Source organism: Elephas maximus, chromosome 8 (genome assembly GCF_024166365.1).
Source record: "Elephas maximus indicus isolate mEleMax1 chromosome 8, mEleMax1 primary haplotype, whole genome shotgun sequence".
In the NCBI taxonomy this organism is placed as follows: Eukaryota; Metazoa; Chordata; class Mammalia; order Proboscidea; family Elephantidae; genus Elephas; species Elephas maximus.
Genome location: NC_064826.1, coordinates 60,207,679 through 60,235,223, shown reverse-complemented (window position 1 = coordinate 60,235,223; position 27,545 = coordinate 60,207,679). Strand labels below are relative to the sequence as shown.

Here is a 27,545-nt window from a genome sequence, read left to right as displayed (position 1 = left end):
AAAAAAAAAAAAAAATCTCAGTATGTATGTGTGTTAAGCTGAATTAAGAATTTTTTGGTATCACATGGACAGAATCTCTGCATACTAAGCACTTTATAATTTTTTAGATAAAAAAATTGAAGAATCTGTTCATTCTTATAAAATTCACTGTTCAAAGGTATGAACACATTATGTTTCCACTAAAAATATTAGTTTCTCTTAGAGATACTTACATATACTGAACATACACCATAATTATGATCAATTGAAAATAGAGCATCACATTTTCATGATGACACATCACAAATATAAACCTTAACACTGATTGAGGTGCATTACACTAAGTGTGGCACTGCTCTAAGTCAAGATTTTATAAAACAGTTTCACCATGACATTTTAGGCTGTTTTGTATATTTCATAAACTGACACAGATATAATTAGTTCAGTGCTTACAGTATTCCTAAAGAAATATTTATGAATTACACTTATGGTACTAGGTTTAAAACAGCATATAAGAAACCTTAAATTTTATAATTAAATCTCTTTTTCTTTTTTGGACAGGGGAGCTCTGTACATTTATTATGGAACAGATTAATGGCAATAGGCAATGAAAAAGCCTTAAGGTTTTATCATACTACATAAGAGATAAACTAAAAATCTGGATATGTTATATTCCTGAAGCCCTTTTGTAGAAATAACTTTCATAACTTGACTGTAGCATAATATGAATATACCTTAAATTATTATCCAAAGAATTAATTTGGAAAGTAAAATTCCTTGAGTCAAGGTCATGCTAATTTATAATAAATTAATCAGTTAGTTTAACACTGGTGCTCACTTGCCAATCCTTTGTATAGCATAAAATAATTATCTCTGATAAATACCTACAAATATAGTTTATTCATACTTTCAAATATTTTAAGATTTAAATTAAAAAAATCTCACATATAATCTGGGCTAACATTCCATGTATATACTGAAAAAATACATGATAGCATTAATATATTCACATTTAAGTATGATTTCAGCTGTTCTTAAAAGAGGAGACATGAAATTTTCACACAAAAGCTAAGTAGCACAATATGGTCTGTGGTTATTTTCCTTTTAGGAAAAATTGCTTGATTTTTTTCATAGGATTAAAACTGGGTATATTTTTCTACATTCTTATAATTTGTTCAGGGGCACTTCTCCAAACACAGATCATGAGACAAATCCCTGCTGCCCTGAAGTCCCACTACTTTCTCAGGTCTAGCAATAACAGAATTCTGAGGCCAGAAAATGACCCAGAAAAATAATGACCATGAAAACTAACAACTAAGAAAAACAATCAGAGAAGTAGGAAAGTAATGCAATTCAAAATCAGTTAATATTTTTGCATTTTTGGAAAGGCTTCTAAATATTTAGAATTATAATTAATATAATACATTTATGTTAAAACTTCAAGCTTATTTCATCTTTTTAGTACTGAAAAGGAGCTATTACTATTTTAAACAATAGTTTCATCTTTTATACATTTTCACAGAAGTTCATTTTTTCATATTTCAAATGCTCTATTTACCTGCAACAGCAATTACCTTATGTATATTACTGGCTATTTAATATATATGTGCAATAGTATATTCCAAAAGTCATCTAACTTTTAAACAAATTTCATAATATTTTTACATTAAATAGTTAAACATGGCCTTAAGAAAGTTCAATTTAAGGAACAGGGAAGTACTGGAAATATGTTGTTTTCCCTCATCCACTAAAATATTATGTCTTTAAGTGTTTACCCTTAAAAGTTATCATCCAACTGAATTCCTACTAAGAACTAACAAGTGGTAATTAAGAAGGGAAGAATATAAATAAAATAAAGAAAATGAAGAGCTCAATTAAAGTAACCCACCCACCCAGTGCTGTTGAGTCGATTCCGACTCAAAGCGACCCTACAGGACAGAGTAGAACTGCCCCACAGAGTTTCCAAGGAGCACCTGGCGGATTTGAACTGCCGACCCCTTGGTTAGCAGCCGTAGCACTTAACCACTACGCCACCAGGGTTTCCTCAATTAAAGTACAAGGTATTAAAACTCACACACACAAAAAAGAACAGAGAATCATGAACACTTTACCAATGCAGTAGTAGGGAAAGAGCCATTTGGTGGGAAAGGTAGCCTCTACTAAATAAAGTCCTTCTATTTTTTGGCAGCTGGATTCAGCAATGCTTAATGTGGGTAAATTCAGAAATGTTATAATTTCAGGAAGAGGAATGTGTATAATTGAATCTTGACTGCAACTTTCTATTTTAATAAGAAATGAACAAATAGGGAAAAAAATGTAGGGCATTCTAACGAAGATTTGAACAGTTTGCAATTTAAATGTGGAATGTCAGCACTGAAAAATTTTATGAATAATTCAGATGATTATACGCTTCTAGAGTAGATTTATAATTAACCACTTATCCTAATATCCTTCACACTTGCAAATTGCTCCCTAACAAATGGTGAGCAGGCAGGAGGAGATCTCAGGATGGGAAAAGGAAATGACCAACCCTATAGGGATTTTTTAAGATTCTGTAGGACCTCAGCAATTCCCTATCACTGTTCTGGTCCTCTCTCTACTTGAAACTATCACTCCTTGGAAGGGAGGTTTCCCGACTGCTTAGGGTCTCCAGGTGCATGTCCCAGGTCAGACCAGGTAAGTAACTGTGCATTATCTCACAAGCTGTAATAAATTTATGACTGTAATATTTTCATTTATCTTTGGACACATACAATCCAATCTCAAAAATGTCAATGGCTTTATACAAAAGAGGAAGGCACCGATACTGGCATCATAAGCATAATGCATGGGGATGGAGCAGGGACAGTATAGCTTAGTGGTCAAAAGCATAGCCTCTGGACTTGAATGCTGACTTTGCCACTTACTAACTGCGTGACCTTAGATAAATTAACTTTTTTAACCCTCAGTATCCTCAAATGTAAAATGAGGATAAGAGCTATCTACCTCACAGCGTTGTTATAAGTATTAAATGGGACAGTACAAGTAAAGTGCTTAGAACAGTGCTTGGCACACTACAAACCCTCAGTGAACCTCAGTAAAATCCCATACTATAGAGAGCTGCAACTGGCTACGGTGCAACAACATGGATTGGTTGACAACTATTTGTGTGTAAAGCTGATACTTTTCCTCTAACTAGGAACAATTATAAGATTCCCAGGATTGGCACTATGTTAGAAATACCAGTTTGGGAGGTATAATATTACTGAATCCTCACCCTGATCAATATATTATTATGCAAATAAAACTGCTCTGTAACAAAATTAAGAATAAAATCTTTGACAAGGTATGCATTATCAGTATGTATTTCATGTCTCCAATGCATTTAAATATAATTTCAGGGTAATCTGCCTTTTTAATTTGTGCATATTCACATAATCACATTGATTCATACAATTAATTGGAGTCGCCAAATCCTATTTTATGAGAGATACACAGAAATGTTACCATGTACCCTTATTTTTTTTTACCCTTACCTAGAAGCTAATATAACACGTCCTTTTAAAAAATAATACACGATTATGCATTCCTATTTCTTAAGTTATATAATTAAAACCTTATTTAAGCTTCAGAAAAAAACATATATCCATTGAAATGTATTAAAATCTTAAAATTCTGCTGGTTTGCAAAGTGTTTTTAACATTATGAAGTATGTGTATATTATTAACTAAATATTTTGGCCTGATTATGAAATACAGTTTTGTTTAAATAACAACAGTGTTATAGTTGTACAAAACAAAACAAAATGTACCTAAATTTCAACAATATGTTTGACTCTGAAAATTCATATTGGCCAAATATGACATTTGTGAAAATAAATTTGAAAAAAATTCTACCACCAATTTCGTTGAGACCTCATTTAACAGATTTCAGCCCACAGCAAATTTGACATACATTTACACAAACTACCGAACACAGAGGAAGTAATTAAAAAAATGGCCTAAGTAGAGCTTTACTGGGGCACCAGTGAGCACCATTTATCATCACATTACTGTAACTCTCTCTGGTGAGAGGTGAGGAATGGCTCCTCCAATACCTTCTTCTAGAAATTGGCTCTTTTCCCAGCCTTTCTTAATTCTTTTTAGCTTTCGGCTTATACATGGGAGGAGTAAAATAATCTTACCCAGAATTACAACTGAAGGCAAAACAAGAGCAAGAACAAAGTTTGGTGGTGTATAAAACCTATAGTACTCTTCTTCAAAAGCTCGTTTCCATCCATAAATTAAAACATGAAAAGTACTTATGAGCAGAGCAACATATCCAAGGGTAGACTTAAGGTGGGGGAAGAAAGAAAAAGAAACAAAGAGAAAGAAGCAAATGATTCAAATTCATAAATTAACCCAACAGGTACACCATGTTTGCGTTTTTATAAAATTATTTTATGTTAAATTACTGAAGTGCTTTTCTATTCTCTCTAAATTAAGCTATTTTAACATTTTTCCATATTTCATATATATTTACATATTTATACACACACTTTATTTTACACAAATAAAGTCATACTGCATATAGTTGAACATTCTGATCATTTTACTTACGTATCAGGAAACTTTTCCTCATGTCATTAAATACTCTGAAAATATGACTTTAATTGCTGTTTAATATTCTATCAAATGAATGTGCTATAATTTACTTAACCATTCCTTATTGTTGAACATTGTCTGTTTCCAAATTTTCTCAACTCTAAAATATGCCACTGTAAGCCTTTTTCTATATTTCAGTTTCTGTCCGTAGGACTGATTTCTAATAGTGATTACTGGTCAAAACATCTATCTTTTCCTTAAAAGCGTTGACACAAACTGCTAAATTGTTCTTTAGAAAGGTTGTTCATTTTCCACCAGGTGTATGTATAGAAAAAATTTATTGTATTTAACAAAATTAAATGAAGAGAATTCTCATGTGTACACACACAAATATTTATATACACATATAGGATAAAGTTGATAGGTAAAAATTTTAAACCCTGTAGAATTAATATAAAATATAAAGAGCAATTCAAACATGTGGCTTTGTTAACCATATTAAATGAGATCATTATGAGTGCCCAGTTAGGCAGTTTACAAGTTAAAAATCTAAAAGGTCACCATTCTTGGGCTCCCTAAATTATTATATTTAGAATTGCTTACTTTGAGAAATGAGTCAGAATCTTTTTTTGGTACTTTGAGAAATGGTCTATGTTGCATAAAATGTAACATTACATCAGGACAATCAAGTAGTGTCTAACTTTCCTGGGAAAGGATCAACTCTTCTTTCTAGCAGGAAAAATCATTCTGTTTGTAATTACTCATCTTAATTTATAATGATAATTTGCACTCGTCTAGCACCTTTTATCAGAGGGCCTTCTATTTCTTTTCAGGTGTGATTAAACTAACAGTTGGGAAAATATTCACATTCTGTTTTCTTCAGAAAAGGAAAATGAATTTAGACAAGGGATCGGTCCTTAATTTGAATGAGGCTTTTACAAAAAACCTCAAGCCAATAAAAAAAAAAAGGCAAAGGGAAATAAAACTCAGTGTACCACCAAAGGACACTCAGCTGCCTCTGTGCTGTGAACCATTTGGATACAACCAATACAGATTTTGTGGTAATATAGCAGGGTCTAAGGTTGTTTTTTTTTAAGGTTGAGTTTATATATTTAAAAAATATACACATTTATTATATACATATTGTTGGAGGAAAATGTTCAGCTTATTAAAGAACAAAATGGTGTTTAGGAGTCCCTTTACAAATGCTCTTATACATATACGTGACTGAAATACTAAATACATATGTTAAAAAGATACATAAGACTGGTCACCTGTCTTAATCCATTAACCTAGTTACCTAGTTTGTCATTGCTTGTGTTTATGTGTATGTATTTGTATACATACACATTTCTTTTTAAATATTCAGACTGACCTTCTTACTCTGTGAATTCAAATTAATGAGAATTTTTTTCCTGGACAGATCAAGATGACTCAAAATATATCATAATTCTTCATTCATCTAATAAATTGACTTGCAGCATTAAATTTGATCTAAGCTCACCCCTCCCCTCCCCCCCCCCCTTTTTTTCTAAATAACCTCCCTGGTGATGTAGTGGTTAAGAGTTTTGCTGCTAACCAAAAGGTCAGCAGTTTGAATCCACCAGCTGCTCCTTGGAAACCCTAGAGAGCAGTTCGACTCTATCCTATAGGGTCACTATGAGTTGGAATCGACTCGATGGCAATGGGCTTGGTTTTTTTTGGTTTTGGGTTTTCCTTACCTTAGTAGGGTCGCTATGAGTTGGAATTGACTCAGCAGCAATAGGTTTGGTTTTTGGTTTTTTTGTACCTTAGTAGGCAGTGCTATCAGAGTCCTCCAGTATTCTTGTCCTGGTCTTTCACTTATTGAACCAGAGTAGCCCTAAGCCAGCCTCTAGTAATAGATGTTTCCCAAGCTAGCTGCATAAACATAAACCCTTTGCTGTTGAGTCAATTCTGACTCATGGTGACCTTAGGGCTTTCACGGTAGAACTGCACTCTGTAGGGTGTTCAATGGCTTTAATCTTACAGAAGCAGACTGCCAGGCCTTTCTTCCTTGGTGCCACTGAGTGGATTTGAACAGCCAACCTTTCAGTTAATAGCTGAGAAAAAACTGCTTGCTCTACCCAGGGACCTTAGCTTTCCCCTTTTAATAAGGAGGGTCATTTATTTGGGAGCATATTTAGAATTTAACTGTACTTGACAAGTTCTATGCCACCCAATTCCTCACCAAACAAACAAAATCCCACCTACCTGAATAAAACTGAATTCCCTCCAGTTTAAAGCATTGCTCACTGAAGGGATAGAGGTGACTGCCAGCAGGGAAAGTAAGCCAAGGCTCATTATTCCAAAGGAGATATACATTTCAATTCTCCAAACTTCTTCCTCATTCCAAGAGTTCTCAATATTTGCATGAACCTGACAAGAAAGGAAGTGTAAATTTCCTTTATTTGTAGGATGTTAACTGATTCAGTACAGAGTTCACTCTTGGCATACAAAGAACCAAGTCATATATGGACATATCTAAGTTGTGTTAATTCAATTCAACAAACTGTTACAGAGATCCTATTATTGGATGATATTGTTTTTTTTAGGTGTAAGGAAAAGGGAGGGAGAGTTAAACAAAAAGATGACTAAGACTCTCTCCTTCTGTGAGTACATGTGAGAAGAAAGGTGTAAACATGTCATCTTGTTTGAAAAACATCATGTGTTACACAGACTCTGGAGTCCCAAGACCATGAAATGCAGAAAGGTGGGCTCCAGGATGACATAGAAGTATAGAAATTTTGGCTCAGTTTTGAGTGAGGTTTAGAAGTAGGTTTAAATTTTTTTGACTAATTTGGGTACATTTTGACCTTAGTTCAACTTAGTATACTAGTGTATCTTCCGCCCTCACATGCAGAGTACTTGTGTTTATCTCTTTTTTCTTACCCTCTTTTCCCCCAGGAAGCTGAGAGTGCCCGGAGGACCAAGCCTTATGGAGCGCAAATATTTATCCACTTGAATTGCCTCATTAAGATACTTTTCCAAAGGTCCAGTTGCCTCATTTGTATACAGTACTTTTCCAAATGTCTTTCCTTATACTGACAATGCATATATATAATAAGTTAGACTTGATTTACTCTGAATTTGTGGCATTCTGCATAGGGACTACTTTTAGAACTGTGAATTTACATAGGAACAATATAATCAGAGTATATACATCAAGGATGGAACTCTTTGGGCTAAAGCTTTGAATTAAGTGAGTATTCATGGGAAGAAAGATCCTCTAACTTAATACCAGCTTAACTTTGTCCATTTCCAGTTAACCAAACTTACCTAAAAGTTTTAAAAAAAAAGGCTACTTCTTCACCATTATTTCTCTGAAGCAACTATACCAGCATTGCTCTCTGTGGAAAAAGGATCATCCCATCTTCTTGTTTGATTTCTATACAATCAATAGCTTCCCTTGGCATACCCAGAGACTACAACCTGGAGCTACCTGCCCTCTCAGTTCATTCATTCACTCAACAAATACTTTTTTGAGTGTCTACTATGTGCTGGGGAAACCATGGCAGCGCAGTGGTTAAGTGCTATGGCTGATGACCAAAGGGTCGGCAGTTTGAATCCACCAGGCGCTCCTTGGAAACTCTATGGGGCAGTTCTACTCTGTCCTACAGGGTCGCTATGAGTCGGAATCGACTCGACGGCACTGGGTTACTGTGTGCTGGGCACTGCTGTTCTAAGCATTGGGCATATGTCAGTGAACAAAACAGACCAACACCTCTCTAGAGGCTCATGGAGCTTACATTCTGACGGGAGAGGGCAGACAACAAATAATACATATAATGAAGAAAAATAGAAACTGTTTTACAAAAAACCAAACCTAACCTGTTGCCTTCGAGTTGATTCCAACTCACAGGAGGTAGTAGATGCTTTTGAAAAAAAGAAAAAGCGGAGCAGGGCAAAAGGGACTGGGATTACCAGTTGGAAGTAGGTAGCGGAATTTAAAATGGAGTCCAGTGAAGGCCTCACTAAGGTGATGTGGGAGCCTAACAACTTGAAGGAGATAAGGGTGTTTGTCAAGCAGATAAAGAAGTGGCATTTTTAGAGAGAGAATGCTTTACCCCTGTTGCCATCAAGTCGATTCCAACTCATAGTGACCCTATAGGACAGGGGAGAACTGCCCCACAGAGTTTCCAAGGAGTGCGTGGTGGATTTGAACTGCTGACCCTTTGGTTAGCAGCCGTAGCTCTTAACCACTAAGGCACCAGGGTTTCCAGCCAGAAAATGCTTTAAGTGACACCAATTTATTTATTTCTTTCAAAGCATTTAGGCTTTATTATTCAAACAAGCTTATCTACTAGATGCCACATACTTTGACCGTCATACCTTGGCTCCTGGTAAAATGTAAATACTTTTACACAATTGTTTTGGTGTAATGCCTTTAGCTTTCTTTAAGGACTGTTATAAGAAATGGCTTGGTGAAGTCTCTTATATTACTTTGCAAAACGGGAATTATGTAGTGTACTACATCATTTAATAATCTTCCATGAAGCTCTACAAGATTTTCCTGGAGAGTAAGTGCTAAGGAAGCTTTCCTACACCTCAGGGACTAGTATCTTTTCTCCTTCTTGACAATAAGAACCTTGTAACAGTGCCTCCTTTTTCCTATTATCAGAAATCTCAAAGCCAAAACAGAACTGTGCAGACACAGCTAGCGAGCTAACTATGAGTTGGAATCGACTCGATGGCACTGGGTTTTTTGTTTTTAATCTTATCTTCCCATTTTCTTTATATTTCACTGGTTCTAATTTTATTTATATGTTCACTGAGAGTTACGTTATTGCTTTGTGAAACATATCCAATTATAAAAACTTAAAATACTTAATGGTTTAATGCTGAAATCATTGCAATCCCAAAATTTAAAAAAAAAGAAAAGAAAACCCCTTCTTTGTAATTCTTTGCCTTTTTTGCAAAGAGGGTGGAGGTTAGCAGCTTTCACCCTTAATGATTTTAAGTTAGCCACTTAATTCCTATGCAGAAACATTGTTTAAGAACAATTCCTTCCCCTCCTTCACAACACCAAAAGAAATTTCTTATCACAAGATATGTAAATTTTATACTATTTTAAATCTTATGGTTTAGCAATTATACTAATTATGTTTAAATAACAAGCACATTCCATACCTGCTGATAAGCCATGTTGAGAAACAGGTACCTCTCTGACCTTCTCATTGGTAAGCAGAGGCTGTAGGCAACATGGACAGCAGCGAAGAAAAAACTTAGTAATCCAAGCTGTTTTCTACACTGGAGCCAGGTCTCCAACCAAGGTGGAAATCTCCTATACTTGGTGCCATAATAAAGCTGATAAGCAGCTGCCAAGAGACCTGCTAGATATACTAGGGACAGCAAAGTAATGGCAACTATGGGCAAGGTTTTATTCACAATCTCAATAGGAATCTTGTAAAAGTCACTCTGCTGGTTTCTCGCATATGGATGTATCACATCTCTGACAAAGGAATAAAGGAAGAAAAATGTGGCCAGGCTTATGGCTACTACCACTGGCCCTCTCCAGAGAGTAAATAGTCGCAGGGGTAAATTTTCAATCTCCCTGGCTGATGACAAAGATCCCAAGTCAATGGGAACGAAATTCAACTGACGAGCAAGTTCAATAACCTGTTGTCGAGCTTGAATATTGTTGCTACATATATAAACCTGCAGAAAAAAAGAGAAAAACTCATCATTACTACTGTTGTTACAAACATGCCAAGGCCTGCATGCTCCACTTTAATCTGGGGAGCATTACTTGTGATGACATCTGAATGATGTAAATTATTAAAGTTAAGAAGTTAAAGCCTTTATTAATTTACTAACCTATTATTATCAACCTATTTATTAACGGGTTAAAATAGTATCATAAAAACAACCAAATCTTTGCTACATGTGATGACATGAAAATAAAAGGTACAGAAATCTAGCTAGAACCTGGGGTTGGGGAGTCCTCAGAGGAAGGCAGGCAGAGGGAAAAAACGGTATGATTTCCTGGGCCATGTGGTTTGGTGGCAGTGACAAGGCAAGGTCTCCCCTCCAGTGGTCCAGGTCCAGGTGGAACCTGAGCAGCTTGTCACTCCTCCCCACTCCCTACCCCCATCTCTCTAATGACTCACTCAGGAAACAGGTCAAGGATGGGGCTGGCTCCCCCAGCTTTGTTTCTGGGCTGTGGTTCTAGGACTGGTGATCCTGCCTAGCAGACTGACTGCAAGTGCTGCCCTTTACAGACGTATATAGGAAGAGGAAAGATAGGCACTGACTCTGAGTGGTGGCATTTGCTGTTAAAACCCCTAAATTATATCATAATGCTGTCCTAGTTATATAATTTCTCTTTATACTTAGAAACCAATTCACTAGATGTCTCTGAAAAAACATGGATAATCTTGGTATATTATTACATTGGTCAGTATATAATAATTCTTTCATTTCTAAATGATGACAACATACCTGGTAAGGAAAAAAATGGCATTATAAGGCTTAGTAATTACCATTTTCTAAGACTAAGATGTTACTTCCATTGGAACTCTAAAGACATGATGGATGGGGGTGAGGCTGGGCTTTTAAAACTACGTAATATTGTTGTTGAGATTTCAACAAACATTTTTTGAGCTCCAAGTTTACTGATGGAGTGAATCACTGTTACTAATGGGTAGGTTATCTCACTTAGGGCTAGAAAAATATTGCTATAAAGCCTCCAGGTAATGTTTGGTGAAAACAAACTCTTAATGATGTTTATACAAGGGCTCTAAAATAGGGAACAGTAAAATATCTGTGTGCGGAACTTATTTACCTAGCGATGCCAGTGTGGAGCTCTTTAGATTGTTAATTTTAGCTAAGAGTAGCCAGATAAATGACAAATCCTATGCTATTATGTAAAAGTTCATGAGCTTTTCAAATGAAGTTTCTTTTATACTAAAGAAACAAGAAAAAGCACTCTAATTTATTACAGTGTGACAATGGGGGAATAATTTTTTTTTACTTATTTAGAAAAACTTTAGAAGATTACAAAATTTTATAATAAATCTAAAAGTATAAACCATTCAAATTAAGGGTACAAAGACTATAAAACACAAATGGAACTATTTCTGTAACTCATGTGAAATTTACTCACTGTTTCACAACACTTTTTCTGTTTAAAAAGTTAAAATTATTGCAAATATAAGTAAAGGATTAAATCAGGTACATTTCACAAGTACCAGCTCTAATTTGCAAAACTTGGTAGATGTGGAAAAAAAAGAAAAAGATTCAGAAAACCCTCTAGGAAGGCAGAAAGTATATATTCTTTAAAGGACTTGAAAGTGAATCATTATCACGGCTCTGATATGCAGCTACACTGATGAGTTACAATGCCTAAATTTATATTCTAAGGCATCTAATCAGCTGCTTTGTTGACAAAAATAATAAATTTTATCATCACGCTTAATTACAAAGGCACAACCACGTCTTTAAAACATTTTTAAGATGCTGTATTTATTGTACATGTTTACTTATGAAGACTCTCAGTCTACCAAGGCATCGACAGGCTCCCCGTCTGCTTTATTCTCCAGTTGAACTAAATAAAGCACTACCCATAGAGTCCCATGCTGAAAGAGAACCTAAGAAATCTACCTTCCCACACAGATGAAAACCTACACTTAAAATTATACTATTTAAAATTCTATGAATATTTAATCTATGTAAAATAAGAAGGCACTTCTAAAGCACTCTTACTCTTACTGAGGATATTAAATGCTGTTTCATACAGAGATGGAATACTGTGTTACGAAATAGTACAAGGAAGGAAAGAAGAAAGGAAGAGAGGGAGCGAGGGAGGAAAAGTACGGGATGGATGGATGAAATGGTGAAGGTAAAGAAAAAGGCCTGTTTGCTACTGTTTCTATTTTTGAGGAAGCAAGGACAGACTCAATGCACACTGTGTGTGCAAAATGATAATCATTGGAGAGTGTCAGAATTTGGTTTTTAAATGTCTGATCATTGTTTAGCTATTTACAAAATATCAGATTAAAATTTTAAAAATACATACCTGCCGGCTGGCATCTTTAGGTCCTAACTGAAGTGCCCAAGCTGAGATGACATTAAATCCTTTGACAATCAAGGAATCCGGGAACAATGAAGCCAAATATTCAGCATTGGATTCTGGATATTGATTTACCCTCATGTTATTGCTAACATCAATCAGGATTTTACCCACGAGCAGATGTCTCAAGTCCCACAGGGAGGTATAATGTTCTCTGTGTATAGCAACAAATATTATATTTGTTTTTGTTAGGGCATCTTCATGATGAGTGACATCTACTACATGAGGAAAAAATTCAGAAGCAAACTTAGGATTTCTACTTCCTATGACGACATGATAGCCACATCTAATGAGTCGAATGGTCAGGGATTTGGCAAAATCCCCGCTTCCAATTACACCGACGGTAACCTTCCGTGCATCTTTGATACCATTTATGCCATTAGGCAGAAAAGTTTCACTAAGGCTCTTAGGACTTCCCATCATGGAGATGGATTCCATGACAAGGACTCTTCCAAGATCACCAGGAGTGTCCTAGGGAGAAGAAAACAAAATGGTCATCAATTGTTTACTACTAGACATTAAAACTTTCAGACGTTATAATACTGTTCCTCATTTTCATAGGTAAAATATTTTGTCAAGCTAGAACACAAAAAGACATAATTTGTAAGCTAAAAAAGGATCTCTAAATAGAAAAGTCAACTGTCACAAAGGTGATGTGCTACGGCAGGACTTCGCAAACTTTAACGTGCACATAGGTCACCTGGGAATCTTGTGAAGCCAAAAATACCCCCTGAAGTCTTCTTAAAATCGAACAATAGTTTAGCTTAACTAGTAAAGAATGTCTGCCTTGAGCAGTGTGCTTTATAGGGGATCAAACTGACAACAACAACTCAAAAGATTAGATAGGAAACTAAGGTAGCAGTGAGTGTTAATGGGAGGGACAATTTGGAAAAGGAGGATGAGAGTGATTGCACAACTTAGAGAATGTAATCAGTGTCACTGAATTGTACATGTAGAAATTGTGAAATTGGTGTGTGTTCTGCTGTGTATATTCTCAACAACAAAAATAAATTATATATATAGAAAGTAATCATTTAAAAAAAAAGTCAAGAAATTAAAATAAAAACTGCAGATTCTGAATCAGTAGGTCTGGAGTGAGGCCCAGATTCTGCATTTCTAATAAGCTCCTAGTGACACCAGTGCTACTGGTCTGTGGATCCCTCTCTGAGTAGTAAAAAAGGAAAGAGACTCAGGTTTTTACCCAGAGCTTTTTTTTTTAAAAACATAGTTTTAACAAGCATGAGTACCCAGTTTCGCAGCAGATCCGAGGCAGCAAATCAGAAATGTTGCTCTAGCAGAGAGAAGGACCTTGATTTGATGAGACAGCTCACTCGATGACAGGAGACAAAAAACTACAAAAAGCAAAGAACTGTTTAAACCAAAACTGACTAGTGTCAATTTGAGGGTAGAGATAAACTATCCTATATACCTCAGTCGGACGGCACTGGGTTTGGTTTTTGGGTTTTATACCTCAGTCGCTAGTGACGTTGAGTCAATTTATGAGAGAAAGGTACAACAGCTAATGAAAAACTCCTGGCCCTTAAAAAAGTTAAGTAATACTTTAAGAAAAATAGGGCATCAAAATATACGAAAGGATTAATTAAATACCATACACTTCTATCATTCACCCTAGATCTATAACTTACTGACAAAAATGGCTTTCCATCAAAAAGCGGACTAATACTGTATTTATGGTCTTAAATTGCACAACACTTATGAAATCTCTTTCTCCTCCTTTTACTTATTAGCTACATAGAATATGATGCAGTTGTTCCTGGAAAAAATTGTCAAGTTATTTAAATGACTAACATATGAAAGTTTTGTAATAGGTAGTAAGTTGCTCAAAAACACAAATCAGATTGCCATGAATCAGTGTGGCTGCTGGGTCTAAATGAAAAATACTTTTCCATTCCATCCTCATTGCACAATTTCTTTTATGTTAATAGCAGATGTGGATCGCTTCGGAAGATTTGATGAATTTTACAGGCACAGGTTGAATGTCTCAAAAAATATACTTTGGGAGTTTTTACCAAATGAAATTTGAAATTACTGCAGCCAGGAAAACTTGACTTTCTACCCAAGAAATAGGTCACATTCAATGACTCACTAATACATCCATAAATCAATCTTTAGAAAGATAATAATAATCTTTAGAAAGATGATTATTTTAGAAAAATCATAATTAGTTATAGTAATAATAGCTAATACTTACATAGTAAATACTATGATCTAGCTCTGCCCTGTACTTCACATTTATTAACCACTTGAATCCCCAAAACAACCCTATAGACAGGTGCTACTGTTGCCATCCTCACTTTGCAGGTGTGGAAACTGAGAGTTGCAGAAGACAATTTACTTGCCCAAGGTCTTAGAGAGTGTAATGAGGGAGCCAGGACTAGAACCTAGGTAGTCTAGCTAAGGCACGTATCATTTGGGTGCATGTAAGGAACTTAAATGGGAGCTGTGGTAGTACAGTGGTTAAGTGTTCAGCTGCTAACCTCAAGGTTGGTGGTTCGAACCCACCAGACATTCCAGGGGAGAATGATGTGGCAGTGTGCTTCCGTAAAGATTTACAGCCTTGGAAAACCTGTGGGGCAGTTCTGCTCTGTCCTATAGGGTCACTAAGAGTAGGGATGGACTCAATGGCAACAGATAAGAAACTTAAGAAAAGGAATATTCTTTGGGTATGGTGGATGAGGTGCAAGAGTTATGGTTGTATTTATACGAGAGAACCATTCCTCCTTCTTTGGCCATTTCATTGCTCCTCAGAGTTACCTAGTGATCTTAATGTCTAAGTCAGACTCTGGGAAAGTAGAAAACTCACCATTTTTTAATCTAGTACATACATTTAATTTCACGAGACACCTTTCAAGACAGAAGGGTGGTAATTATCTACATTTCCCTTAGAGTGCTCCCATGTACCCTGCAGGCCAGGCTGGGAGTCAGAGGCATCAGGGCAGTGCTTGATAAAACTGTCAACATCCCTCTGGAGACATCTTTGGTTATCTTGGGAGTCAGGAGTAGTTAAAAGAACCATAAGTCACAAAATCAATGGTCATCCCATTCAAAAACTAAGGGTGAAGTGACCAACTTACCTACCATTAATCACATATGTTATCTAAGTACGAATAGAGAGGATAGACTCACACAGATCAACCCAAGTATCCTGTATCCCAGTCCTGAGTTCTTCTGAATAGGCACTGTAGCCATCTCCCAATATATTAGAATTGTAAAATCTTTTTAATCTATAAACCATGATCATCAAGGCCTTTTCAAACTAAAAAGAAAACAACATCAGTTATATTATAAACCGAGTTAAAACTCCTGTAAATCAGAATGTGAACATGTAAAAATACATCAGGATCTAATAAGCGTCACCTATATGGCCCTTCCCCCTTCGTTATACAATGTATTTCATACGTGTTAATGAGTGACACTGCTCAAACATGTTCGAGCCTTATTCACACTATTTCTAATGGCAAGGTTTAACGGAATCTTTTAATGGTGTGGCTTTGGCTACCATTAGAAGTTAGCCTAATAAATGAGACTCTTTTCACTAGTTTTAAGGAATTTAAGCATCCACGAGAGAAAAAACAAAACTAGCCTTTGATGGATCCGAGAGATGGACTATCTTTACACTGCTAAAAGGCATATAATACCTTATGTTTATGTCCTATTTCATAACTCAGAATGTTTTCATATATAACATTATCTTATTTAACTCTCAATGGCTGTATAGTACATATTATTATGCCCATTTTAAAGATGAGCAAACAGAAGCTCAGAGAACTTTAGCGACTTGCCTAAGATAGTACAGTTTACAATGACACAACCAGGATTCAAAAGAGTCTTCTAACCTCTGTTCATTCTAAAACTGCAGTGCAAACATTATGTGTGCAATTTTAAAACTGGTTAGCAGCTCCAAATATCACTTGTAACTATATTTTTAAAAAACAATACTAACTTTAAATAGCTAAAATATGAATCTAAGTTCAAGATAGTTTTGTAAATCCAAAATTATACATTTGTTTCAGCTACACAGAAGATAAAATATGATGGAAACATTTCTCATTTTTTCAAACAAAATTAACCAAAGATCTAAGTTTATTAATGTACAAAACATGATTGGTTACTGTATAATTCTTGAAGAACCCCAGATAGCAAGCCATGAGGACTCTGTAGACACCGTGAAGGTAAGTATGTTTTTTAGTGGGGAGTGAAAAAAAAAAAAGGGCTGCGAAGTATGTCTGTATCTTCTTTGACTCACCTAAACATAGACCTAAGAGCAATTCATCTCCCAGAAGCTATGGGAAACTATTCAGTGCTCAGGCACTGGAGTAAAACTTCATCAGTTTATAATTTGCTAATCTAGCATTCTGGATCATTTGGCTAACAGCTGAGCTGAAGTTCTTATTTATGATAGCAATGAAAAACAGGGTTATAAAAAATGAATAATGATAACATCTGAGAGATGTTTACCAATTTAAGAAAAATTAAACATCTTACATTGTACATTTCCAAGGAATGATGTAACTGAAGCCTAAGAAAAATTTACCCTACTGTGACCCAGCATGAATTTATCCAGACCACTGTGTGCTTTGTACATAAGAGGTAAAGGGCAAGAGAAGGCATAGTTCTCACCTAGTGATTACTCAAGGAATTTACACTCCAGTTAGGAAAGACAGGATGTGCTTAGAGTCAAAAGCAGAGAAAAACCTCACATCAGCATATAATTTAAGAACTAGATTGTATGGTCAGAGCAAAGTTACTCTAGAAGATCGGTGAGGAAATATTATATCATGTTCTCTTATTCAAGTTTTACATATGCATATCTAAATCATTTATATATATACAAAATCATCTCTAATCTACACAGAACATCCTCAATCCAAGTTGATGACTGCTCCTACAGATTCATTTTAGCTTAAAACTGCTGTTGTGTGCTGTCAAGTTGATTCTGACTCATAGCAACCTGCAGAGCAGAGAACTGCCCCATAGGGTTCCCTAGGCTGTAATCCTTATGGGAGCAGATTGTCAGGTCTTTTCTCCTACTTCTGGCAGTCAACATGTCCATTTTTTAAAAATAAAAGAAAGCGATAGACGACAGTTGTTTTAGTTGGCAATCCTATATAGATTCCAATTTTTTTTTTTTTTAAGTTATTCGTCTGTAAAATCCCCAAATCTGAAGACTATGTCTCTGGTAGACGTTAGGAAGCTGTGTTAAAGTGCTTGTTAAGCCTTCTGGAGAAAAAGCCTATTATGAGAGAGGAGGAAAGCACCCAGGAGCAAGGCCCCTGCAACAAAAGACATCTGAGGTTAGGTTAAGCAGTACTCAAAGCGTAGGGACACATTCTGGAGATGAAATATCAAATACTGCATTCTAATTTTCTTTAAGTAGGTGACAATTTTTACTTTCACAAACTTTGGGCTGCACTAAGATAAGCCCTAAATACTCTTGGTATTTACACAAACAAAACCAAACTATTTACTTATACTATGATAATAAATGCATTTCTTCGGGGGGGAAAGGGTTTTTTTTGTTGTTGTTGTTGGTTTTGTTTTTTGGAAGTTCTTAAGCCCTTCAGAAAACCCTAAAAGCAAAGTTGCAATTCTGCTTGAGAAACAAGAACATCATTCCCTAACACAGTGGCTCTTAAAATGTGGTCCCCAGACTAGCAGCATCAGCATCACCTGCAAACTGGTTAGAAACGCAAACTCTCAGGTTCCACTCTAGACCTACTGAATCAGGAACTCTGGGAGTGAGGCCTAGCAATTTGTGGTTTAACAAGGCCTTCAGTTGATTCTGATTCATATTAAAGTTTGAGAAAAACTGCCCTAATGTAATACAGTCCAGCCACTATTCACTGTTCGTTTGAATATTAAAATCCACTTTAGTCACACTATTAAATTCCGTTGCTCAGCTGAAACTCTTGGGTAATTGGTATGTATCTTTATTTGAAAAGAATTTTCCAACAATAATGAGTGTAGTGATTTAAACTATATAGATTTATTCTTTGAAATTCTGTTAATAAATTATCACAATTATAAATGATTTATTAGTATTTCATAGTCGAATCTGAATCTTTGTGTTCATGCTTTATAGAACCAACCAAATAATTCTCACAAAAGAAATACATAGTTATGTTATAGCTCAAGCTTGACAGACTAGTTCCAAGCTTTCTAAAAACTCACATAACCAGAACTTTAATGAGAAAAATGAAAAAACAAGTAATTTCCAAGATATTTCCCAGGTTTGGTATGTATGCAATGTTTTTACATGGATATGATTCCAAGATATTTCTAGATCCTAAGTCATTAAGAAGTCCTGGTGGTGCAGTGGTTAAAGCGCTCAGCTGCTAACCAGCAGGTCAGTGGTTCAAACCCACCAGCCACTCTGTGGGGGAAAGATGTGGCAGTCTGCTCTCGTCAAGATTTACACTGTTGGAAATCATTTGGGGCAGTTCTACTCTGTCCTACAGGGTCGCTCTGAGTCAGAATTGACTGGACAGCAACAGGTTTGGTTTTGGAGCCTTGGTGGTGCAGAGGTTAAAGCACCTGGCTGCAAACCAAAAGATCAGAGGTTCAAACCCACCAGCCACTCTGCGGGAGAAATATGTGGCAGTCTGCTTCCATAAGGATTTACAGCCCTGGAAATCCTGTCCTATAGGTTCACTATAAGTCGGAATCGACTTGATGGCAGTGGGTTTAGTTTGGTTACATCACCAAACAAGATTTTATATGTATATGAAACTGCCATTACTGGGGCAGGAAAGTACTCCCAACTAAAGTTAGGAAGATTTTCAACAACAAAAAAAAGGGCTTCTGGTTAAATCTAGGTTAGTCTAGGAATTCAATTAATAAAACAGCAACTTTATTACCCAAGGACTTAAATACAATTTTAGGATCCTCTTCAATAAATTAAAACAATATCCTCCCAACATATCCCCACACATTTTTCTCCTATGTATGCAGCAGAGAAGAATCCTGTACACATCCCTCCATCCACCCTACAGGTGTGGCCTGCTTACTCAAGTAGAGTTATGTGTCCTGTGTATACCTGAGCCTTCATAACACCGGATGTTAACATAACCAGGGAGCGTGTCTAAGATAACGCTGGGACTAGTGGCTACAAAGGTGCCCTGGTGGCACAGTGGTAAAGCACTCAGCTGCTAACCAAAAGGTTGGCTGTTCGAACTCACCAGCTGCTCTGCAGGAGAAAGATGTGGCAGTCTGTTTCTGTAAAGATTATAGCCTTAGAAACCATGAAGCAGTTCTACTCTGTCCTACAGGGTCACTAGGAGTCAGAATAGACTCAACAGCAGTGGGTTGTTTTGGTTTTAGCATCTATAACCTGACTGGAATAATTTCCTCATCTGATAACCTTGTTGCAGATGGTACTCTGAGGTAAGGATATGTATGTTTATTGACCAGCAGATACCATTTTTCTGTGTTGCAGTAACTCAAGTGTAAACAGTCTGCTGTGACAGGCCTGGCATTCTTGCCTCTACAGAAATCCATTTCCCTGATTTCAATGCCACATTATATAACAGGTTACAAATGTCTGCTGTTACAAATGGCACCAAGTTGACACATATTTTTGGGGGACACAATTCCATCCATGACAGGGACCAATCCACAAAGATGGTAATGATACTTACCTATCCATCTACTCAGCCATCCCCATTCACTCACCCATCCAATGTCTTATAGAGCCCTATCTACCAGGTATTTGGCTAGGTGTTCACACTCCAATAACTGAAAACAGGCATTGGATTCCTGAATATATAATCAATAGGATGTAATTATGAATGCTGAAGCATACAAGTAACATAAAAAACGCTTTGTTGAAGCATAATTTACATATCATAAAAACTTACCCATGTTAAGTGGACACATCAATCATGTTAGTAAGTTTACAGAGTGGTATAACAATGACCACAATCTAATTTTAGAACATTTCCATCAATAGTAGTTGTCATTAATAATGTCCTCTTTAAAAAAACTCTAATTCTCTTGATGTCCTGAAAACCCCACTGGCAGGTAAGAGTGTGACGTGAGTTTTGCTGACTCCCACTTGGCACTATGGAAGTCGTGGAGGGGCCCGTTGTTTTTTGGTAGGTGGAGGCAGGGTGGTAACCTGAGGGCCGTCTCCTTCCACAAGGGTCCGGAACAACTTACTAAAGCAGTGGTTCTCCACCCTGGCTGCACATTGGAATCACCCGGTGAGGTTTAAAACATATTGATGCCTAGCTACACACACACGCCCCCCCCCCCCCCCCCCCCCCCCCCGCCAACAACCAGGTTTTCATTTAATTGGTCTGGTTCAGCCTGGGCAGCTTTTAGAAATCTTCACGGGTTTACCAGGGCTTTAAAACGGTTCATTCTGGTTCGAACCCCTGGTGAGAAATTTGCATTTCTCCTACATCTAGGGCAGAATCATTAGCATCAGCTGGGAACTTGTTAGAAAAGCAAATTTCTTAGCAGGGCTTCTAACCAGAATGAACCAATTTGAAGCTCTGGTTTTAATATCCAAGACTGAAAACTACTAAAACATTCAGGATTCAACCTAATACTTATTTTGGTATTTGGAGATAATAGATGAGGCTTTTTGATCCTCAACTGTGTCCATTTTTACATTGTTGTTTGTAATAATAGTAACACTAGGGAGATGATAACTTCCCTTGAATACAGAAAGCTGAAGAATATGGATGTGTGGTCCCTTCCTCTTTCTGACTCAGGCAGCAACAGTGCCAGAAGGTCCACTCACTATTTTGCAATTTCCTCTCTTCACTTCCTGGGAAAGCAAAGTTATTTCTTAAAATGTGTCATTCCATTGTATAGCACACTTTGTTCCTGTTGTTTCAAAACATTCAAAATCCAGAATGTTCCAGCGACGGTACTTCTTTCGCTCTTACAAGAGGCTCCTTTCTTCAGTTCTCCAGGCATCATAGGTCCTGTTGACCTGGCAGAAGAGTGTGCAAGTGTACTGACTCACTCTGGAACAGTGCCTGCCAAACTTTAATGTGAGTATGATCAAATTTTGTTAAAATAAGGATTCTGATTCAGAAAGGCTGGGGTGGGCTCAAGAGCCTGCATTTCTCACCAGCTCTCAGGCGATGCCCATGGTGCTGTTCCACGAGCTACACGTTGCCTAGTGAGGTCCTAAAGTCTCTCTACCTTTTCATCTGATGTTATTCACAGATAATGCAGATTGAATAGCTGAGGAGACAGTGCCATTTATAGAAAAGTTTTCTTTTTCTTTAATTGGCCTGGTTCAGGCAAAACGATAGGTCTAAACTTCAGAAATCGTCTTGATTCTCCGAATTTGTTTCCTTTTCAAAATGGAAGACAAGTAGTACTTGAATCCTGTAGTCCCTTCCAACATGAAATTCTTTTGTTTCTGAGTCTTCAAGCTATATAATAACGGTAGTATCACACCATTTTATACTTAATACTGTGACACTTCAACTTAATAGTTCAATCTTAATGTGTAATTTAAGTAGCATATAGGCTCCTTGAAAATTCAACACTGTAGTTTTCTTGAATGGGCATTTGACTTGCTAAAAATACATTTAACACTTGAGAGTGTATTATGAAGGTAAAGGAATTTAATTACACTCAGCTACATGGACTCCTCAAGATTTTGAGTTGTTAAAAGAAGGATTTCCTTAACACTCCTCTAGCTGCCTGACAGCTGTTGTGCTATATTAATTTTGAAAAATAGAACCTAATTTTTTTAACATATAAACACCTAGGACTTTTTAGTTACTGGATAACAGTAACTTTAAGGGGTTGTCCTCAGAGATTTTCACATTTACAATCTACTGATTTGTTTGGTTATCAAGTTGTAAACAGGTAATGCACCCAGCTGCTAAACAAAAGGCTAAAGGTTTGAGTCCTCCTAGAGGCACCTTAGGAGAGGCCTGTCAGTCTGCTTCCAAAAAATCAGCCACTGAAAACCCTATGGAGCACAATTCTACTCTGACACACGAGATCCTCATGAGTTGGAATCAACTCCAAAACAACTGTTGCTGTTTGACTTTTTAAATCAAGGAAATATAATTCGCCAGGGTCAGGAGTGAGGTAGGTATAGTCTTTCCTTTGCAAAGCACATCTGAACCATTCTTCTTCTCTCCTGCAAATACCCAACACTTCTGAGGCTCACAGCAACTCATAATACCCTCTCCCCATCCTCAATGCTATCACCTACTGAATTCTAGCTTATCCTCAATCTCTGGAGACTTTGGCCTCCAGTACACACATGGTCTCTCTCTTTACCCCAATAGCTGTCATTCTTCTCCAGTACTTCTTCATCCAATGGACCATGGACCTCTTGTTTCCTTCACTTATTCATCAAAGGCAATGACTCTTTGCCTCCACTCCATCTTGGTCACTCTTGGGTCACTCAAGATACCTCCAAGCACTACCTCCTAACCTTTGAGCAATCTTAGTCAAATATTCACACTGATAATTCTAGACATCGAAAGACATCTGGTCTATGATCCCACTACTTTCTCATACTCCATTAACCTCCTCCTGGTTTCTCTTTCCACTTTACCCAACCTAGATTCCACTGTGTATACTTACAGTCACCCCTTTGAAAAGGGTGACTTGTTCAACTCTCATCTCTCTTGTTCTCCACCACATTCATCTGACAAAACTCCAGTCCCGGAAGAACTAAGCTATCTGTTGTCTGTATCAGCATCCAAATGGGTGAAAGTTGCTAAAGAAAGATCAGACAACTGAGCTCATTAGTTTTTCCTTAAATATACAATCACCAACTTCACCTGTCAAAGGCCAGTCTGTCCACTTCTATTCAGGAGACCCTCCCCTTCCTCCTCCCAAGGGGCATTGGTTATGCCTTTTCTCTGAGACATCTCAAACTTAACAGGTTCAAAACTAAACTGCTTCCTATGCAGACCTGTTCCCACTCACCCCAAATTTCCTCATCTCAGTAAATGGTATCAATACTCACTCACCCAGTTGATCAAGTCAGAAATCTGAGTCATTCTTGAGTCCTTGGTTTCCCTCACTTTTGACATAAAACCATCACCAACTCTTGTTCTCCACAATATTTCTGAAGTCTTTCCACTAACACCAATCTAGAACAGGTGTTTATCATTTCTCACCTGCACTCTACAAACATCTCTTAACGGGTCTCCCTAATTTCTCCTTTGACCCTTTCTAAACCATTCCCCACAGTGCAGCTAACATCATCTTAAAATGTAAATCAGATGATGTCACTCCCCTCCTTAAAAATCAATGGCTTCAAAGAAGTTTCCTGAATAAACTGAATGGTTTGAAGGCCAGCGTAGCAGGGGCAGGGGTCTGGGGACCATGGTTCCAGGGGACATCTAAGTCAATTGGCATAATAAAATCTATTAAGAAAACATTCTGCATCCCACTTTGAAGAGTGGCATCTGGGGTCTTAAACGCTAGCAAGCGGCCATCTAAGATGCATCAATGAGTCTCAACCCACCTGGATCAAAGGAGAATGAAGAACACCAAGGACACAAGGTAATTACAAGCCCAAGAGACAGAAAGGGTCATGTGAACCAGAGACTACATCATCCTGAGACCAGAAGAACTAGATGGTGCTCGGCTACAACTGATGACTGCTCTTACAGGGAACACAACAGAGAACCTCTGAGGGAGCAGGAGGATGCAGACCCCAAATTCTCCTAAAAATACCGGGCTTAATGGTCTGACTGAGACTAGAAGGACCCCGGTGGTCATGGCCCCCAGACCTTCTGTTGGCCCAGGACAGGAACCATTCCCAAAGACAACTCGTCAAACATGGACTGGACTGGACAATGGGTTGGAGAGGGATGCTGGTGAGCAGTGAGCTTCTTGGATCAGGTGGACACTTGAGACTATGTTGGCATCTACTGCCTGGAGGGGAGATGAGAAGGTAGAGGGGGTTAGAGGCTGGCAAAATGGACATGAAAAGAGAGAGTGGAGGGGGAGAGTAATTGGGATTACACAGCAAGGTGTACGTAAGTTTTTATGTGAGAGACAGACTTGATTCGTAAACTTGCACTTAAAGCACAATAAAAACTATTAAAAAAAAAAATCAATGGCTTCTAGTTGCACTTAGAGCTAAACCCACATTCCTGACCATGACTGGCATCGTTAAGGTTGGGTATCAACTTGGCTGGGCCATGGTTCTCAGAGGTTTGGCAGTCGTCTGATGTGATCAAGTTCATGATGAGATTTGATGTAATGTGATCACCTCGATGATGGGATCTGCTGTGAGCAGCCAATCAACTGAAAGGGAGTTTCCTTGGGGGCGTAGCCTACATCCAATACAGGGGACTCTCTGGCAAGGCTCCTAGACTTTTGCTGGCTCTGGATCCTACAGCTGGCTCCTGTATGTCTGAGCTCAGATTCTTGGGACTTGAGCTAGCAGCTTACCAGCCATCTTACCTGATGATCTTGTGATTCGTTGGTCTTTGAAGCCTGCAAGCCAGAGCCCTGTTGTTTGATTTGCTGATCTTGGGTTTGCCAGCCCCTGCAGCTACGTGATTCAGGAGAATCCTACAGCCTGACCCACATGGACCTTGGGAAGTTCCAGCCTCTACAACCGCGTGAGCCATTTTCTTGATATAATTCTCTCTCTATATATTTATACACTTTACTGGTTTTGCTTCGCTAGGGAACCCAGCCTAAGACAATGACTGACCAGCCCTGAACTAGCTAACTCCTGCTCACCTCTCCAAATTCATCCTAACTCCCTGTGGTCTTGCCATACTGTCCTTTCAGCACCTGGAGCAGAAAAGACCAATCACTTACCCACCTTTGGGCTTTTTGCACATGCTGTCCCTGCATCTCTTTAGTAGAATAATTCACTCCAGTTTTGTATTTTTGCTTTTTTTTCCCTCTCAGCCCCTGTTAATTTTCCTTTGTTACCATTTTCTATAATTATTTCCTTACTGGTTACTAGTCCCCTCCCCAAGAAGAATGTAATCTGCCCCTTAAGTGCAGAACCACGTTTGTCTTGTTCATCACGGCCTAGCATAGTGCTTGTTACACAGTAAATGCGAACGCAATAAATATTCTTTGTTATTGAATGCATCAAAAATTGTCGAGACCAAAAGAAACGTAATAGGATTCTAAGTCAGATCCCACTTTTTGCTGATTAAGACATGTAGCTCCAGAGGGACCAGGTGATGTTCAACGTCATGGTTACTGGCCAGGCAGGGAATAAATGCATCTCCTGATGTCTTGACTTTGTCCTTTATCACAGCTACAGTCCTAGTCTTTCAAACTTCTGGTGTATCCTTTCTTACTTCCTAATTCATTTATAATTTGTTCTTTAAAAATTCATCTTCATCTGTGCTATTTTTTTATTATTAAAATACAATTATGCTCATTCACCACAAGTACATTTTATATGGCACCACTATAATAAAAACTGATTTGGATAAAGCTTTTCATTTCCTTCCAGCACAAGTAGCTCAATTTATCATTACTGACATTGTCTCATTCCCCTACCCCAAAAGGCTGACTTTGGCTAAGAGGCAGAAATGTGCAGCCAAACCAATGACAGCATATGCAGTTCAGCTTATATTTCTAAATATTCTGCAAATATCTAGGATGGATATTTTTCTTCTTTAAATAGCTTTTACGCTTTGAAGCAAAAGAGATGCAGAGTAAAAGGCTTAGAGAAAAGAAAAAGAAGGAAAATAAAGAGCAACACAACGAAAAATAAAAAGGGAGAAAAGTGTGAAAGTGTGTGTGTGTTGTGGGGGAAGCTGCTGAGAGAGAACAAAAAAGGTTCCTAGCCTTGGGGACGTTAAGGGGCCTAGAATGCAATCTAAGTCATGAGGATGCGGGTAGGAATATGAATTCTGTTTCTCCCACCTTCTCTGACAGTGATGAACGATAATTAACCATGGCCTGGAATAAGTTTTTCCATTTAAAAACTAACTGCCTGAGAGTAAAAACTGACACCAATCCTTTTCCATGGGGTGGGAGAGATAATAAATGGAAATCTCTCGACAAAAATTCTCTTTATCGCTGCTCTATTTTAAGAGCAAGATTTTTAGGGCATAATTTTCAACAAGTTTTGTCTGAGGCTGAACACAGGGCTCAAAGATAATTTAGGACACTCAAAGAAGAGGCCAGTTGCTTCCCAACACATAATGGCCTAAACACACCACCGTCACATTATTGGGTAATAAACAAAATGACTACTAGAAATACTTATCTGTTTGCAAAGCAGCGCTGCACCATTTATCTTCAATGAAACGCGCTGCACCAACCCAAGGTGGTATATAGTCTATCAGGGAGGCGAAGGTAACCTGTGCCTGTCCTTTCCCTTTGGAGCGCATCCTACCTAGGACGCTGTCTCTCCTTGCCCCCTGGGCCCAACCTCAACCTCAGGACTTCCTGGGAGCTTGGGGAAGAGCAAGAGAGACAGGAGAAAGACTCGGTGGAACGAACGCCCTTTTGCACCCCTCCCACTCTGCACCCCCACCTCAAGATGCCAGGAGATCAAGGAACCCTGCCAGCTCAGGGTGGACGCCTGCAGAGGGCGCGGAGTCCGAGGAGGATGGATGCAGCGCGTGGCGCCAACAGCATCTAGACCCTGGACTCCGCCGCCGCAGCCACCTCGTCCCCGACCTGCTCACCTCCGGCCCTCCGTGCCCAGGCAGGGGCGAGCGTTGAAGCTCTCCGGGCTTGGCGCCGACTCTCTAAGGGCCCGCCAGGGCTCCAGGGCCTACAGACTGCACCTCCGACCGAAGGCTGCGGGGTGGCTGCCGCGGGGGCCGCGCTCCTGCCGCTCTCGGTCTCCCGGGGCTGGATCAACGAGACAGTAGGGAGGGAGCGCGGTGCGCGGAGGCCGGCGTCGCGGGGACGCGCCGCAAGGGGCGCGCATCGGGAAGGCGCCGAGCCCCGAGCCCGGCCGGGGA

General features: G+C 38.2%; 1 protein-coding gene across 2 annotated transcripts; it reads right to left on the bottom strand.

The window, feature by feature from the left end:
• On the bottom strand, positions 1-27,545 carry STEAP2 (STEAP2 metalloreductase). 2 transcript variants are annotated; one of them, XM_049893641.1, is made up of 6 exons: positions 27,264-27,545; positions 13,878-13,982; positions 12,577-13,101; positions 9,690-10,217; positions 6,774-6,938; positions 1-4,289 (listed from the first exon to the last, which is right to left on the bottom strand). In XM_049893641.1, exons 3-6 carry the CDS (start codon positions 13,066-13,068, stop codon positions 4,002-4,004), a joined length of 1,473 nt encoding a protein of 490 aa, XP_049749598.1. In that variant the 5' UTR covers positions 13,069-13,101; positions 13,878-13,982; positions 27,264-27,545; the 3' UTR covers positions 1-4,001. The 2 variants fall into 2 exon arrangements, with proteins under 2 accessions (XP_049749598.1, XP_049749599.1); XM_049893642.1 differs by lacking the exon at positions 13,878-13,982.

Excerpts from the sequence above, each read along its gene's own strand:
- STEAP2 (XM_049893641.1), bottom strand. The coding sequence starts at position 13,068 with ATGGAATCCATCTCCATGATGGGAAGTCCTAAGAGCCTTAGTGAAACT. Across the intron at positions 10,218-12,576 it reads CTAAAGATGCCAGCCGGCAG|GTTTATATATGTAGCAACAA; the intron begins GTATGTATTTTT and ends TTTTTTCTGCAG. Across the intron at positions 4,290-6,773 it reads GGGAATTCAGTTTTATTCAG|TCTACCCTTGGATATGTTGC; the intron begins GTAGGTGGGATT and ends CCCCACCTTAAG.